At 53.7% G+C, this 1620-nt stretch overlaps 1 protein-coding gene across 2 annotated transcripts in view; it reads right to left on the bottom strand.

Moving 5' to 3' along the window:
- Positions 1 to 468: 468 nt before the first annotated feature.
- LOC119285818 overlaps positions 469 to 1620 on the bottom strand; it is a 1545-nt gene continuing 393 nt past the window's right edge. Inside the window, exons 1-2 of one of the 2 annotated variants that reach the window (XR_005139877.1) lie at positions 1486 to 1620; positions 469 to 1406 (exon numbers count right to left, since the gene is read on the bottom strand). Coding sequence is in view for 1 of the 2 variants with exons in the window: in XM_037565148.1 (XP_037421045.1) it covers positions 1074 to 1187; positions 1486 to 1620 (249 nt within the window). In the remaining variant the exon portion in view is untranslated. The remainder of the gene's footprint in view (positions 1407 to 1485) is intronic. The other variant, XM_037565148.1, reaches the window with a different exon arrangement.

Raw genomic sequence — 1620 nt, forward strand, 5'->3', positions numbered from 1 at the left:
CGACAGGGTGGGCCTCCTGGTGGCCTGGGTGTGTGGCCGAATGGGCCGGCCTGCTGGGCCGAGGCCCAGGGGTAGGGGGGTTTCTCTTTTTTTTTGTCTTTTCCTTTTTTTTCTTTTATTTATTTCTCCTCTCTATTTTATTTAGTTTAAAGCACTTAGGCACTTTATAAAAATATATTTATTACACCATAATTAAATATGCAAATTATGGCACTGCCCGAACATTTTTGTTTTATCTTTTGAAAACTTTTATAATTTAACTTTATTTTAGTTTTTGAATTTGACTCGGTTTTGGACTAACGGTAGGTTATCAACAGTAACTATGGTGACGTGGCATGATTAGTGTGGGATTACTGTAGCAAGATTATCCGGGAGTTACACTACGACTTTTACCAGCCACGTTACAACTACATGGTGGTGTTCTGAAGTTTTTCTTGATGTCCTCTTTCAGTGCTTTAGCAGAGGGAATTCGAATACCAAAGAAGCCAATATAGAGTATAGATGAAGCTTGTACAATTGCGTGCGTCAGCGCCTTCAATTCCTTGGCACTCATGCTATTGTGCCTCACCATATTTTGATTATATTGCACAACACTAGATACCTCCATGGCATTTCTCTCTTTCCTAGTAGCTACAACACCATTGGCCACATCATCGGGTAGGGGTGCATGGTGACCAACGGCCATAGATGTGCAGAGGACAGTCCGATGAGACGCACGGGTGCTGCCAGGAAGGGAGCCACAGCATCTGCTGCCGTGGAGGTCGGTCGCGCCAGGCGGTAGCGCAAAGGGTCACCGGTGACGCGGGGGAGGCGGCGGGGATCGGGATGTTTCGGCAGAGGCGCATGGTGGTAAGGCAGCAGCGGAATGACGTGGAAGGATGCTTGCGCGCGGGATCCATGGCGCCCATGAGCTGCGAATGGATGTGTGCGTGCGGTATCCACGATGGCCGGATCCGCCTGCTGCTGGTTGGTGCGCCGCATCACTTGTCGCCCTGCAGTGCACAGAGAAAGTTTCAGACATGCGCATTAGTGTTTGAAGTGCCAGAAATTCAGAACAAATCTTCAAGTTCACTTCAACAACTGAACACTTGAACATCAAACAAGACAAATGCGTGCGTGGTGGAGTCAGCCGCCTTGGTACAGCCGGTCCAACCACTGATCCGTTCGAAGTTCACACCGGGCCTAACCTGCAATAGAACACAAAGAAAATCAGAGTTGCATGAACTTGGACGAGAGAGGAGCACATGGAGTTGTAGCTCTCGTCGGCGCGGCGGGGCGTCGAAACCAGTGGAGTGGACTGGACGAGGAGCGCCCTAGGAGGTGGGAGGTGGCGTCCACCGGCAAGGTTTGCTGGGAGATGGGGGATCCCAGTCAAGTGCAGCTGAGCCAGGGGACGCGGTCGCCGGCTGCGATGGATGGTGGAGGTCAGGCGGTGGGTGCGTGGTGGGGTTGGAGGGCGGCGGCGGGGGGCGATCTAAGGCGCACCTGGGGGACGGCGGCGAGAGGTGCATCGGAGCTGGGAGGGCCGTCGGCGGTGGCGTCCGAGGATGCAGAGCTGCGGCGAGAAGCGCGTCGGGGCGGGAGGGCCGTCGGCGGTGCCGTCCGGGGATGGATAGCGGC

Source organism: Triticum dicoccoides, chromosome 4A (genome assembly GCF_002162155.2).
Source record: "Triticum dicoccoides isolate Atlit2015 ecotype Zavitan chromosome 4A, WEW_v2.0, whole genome shotgun sequence".
Lineage (NCBI taxonomy): Eukaryota > Viridiplantae > Streptophyta > Magnoliopsida > Poales > Poaceae > Triticum > Triticum dicoccoides.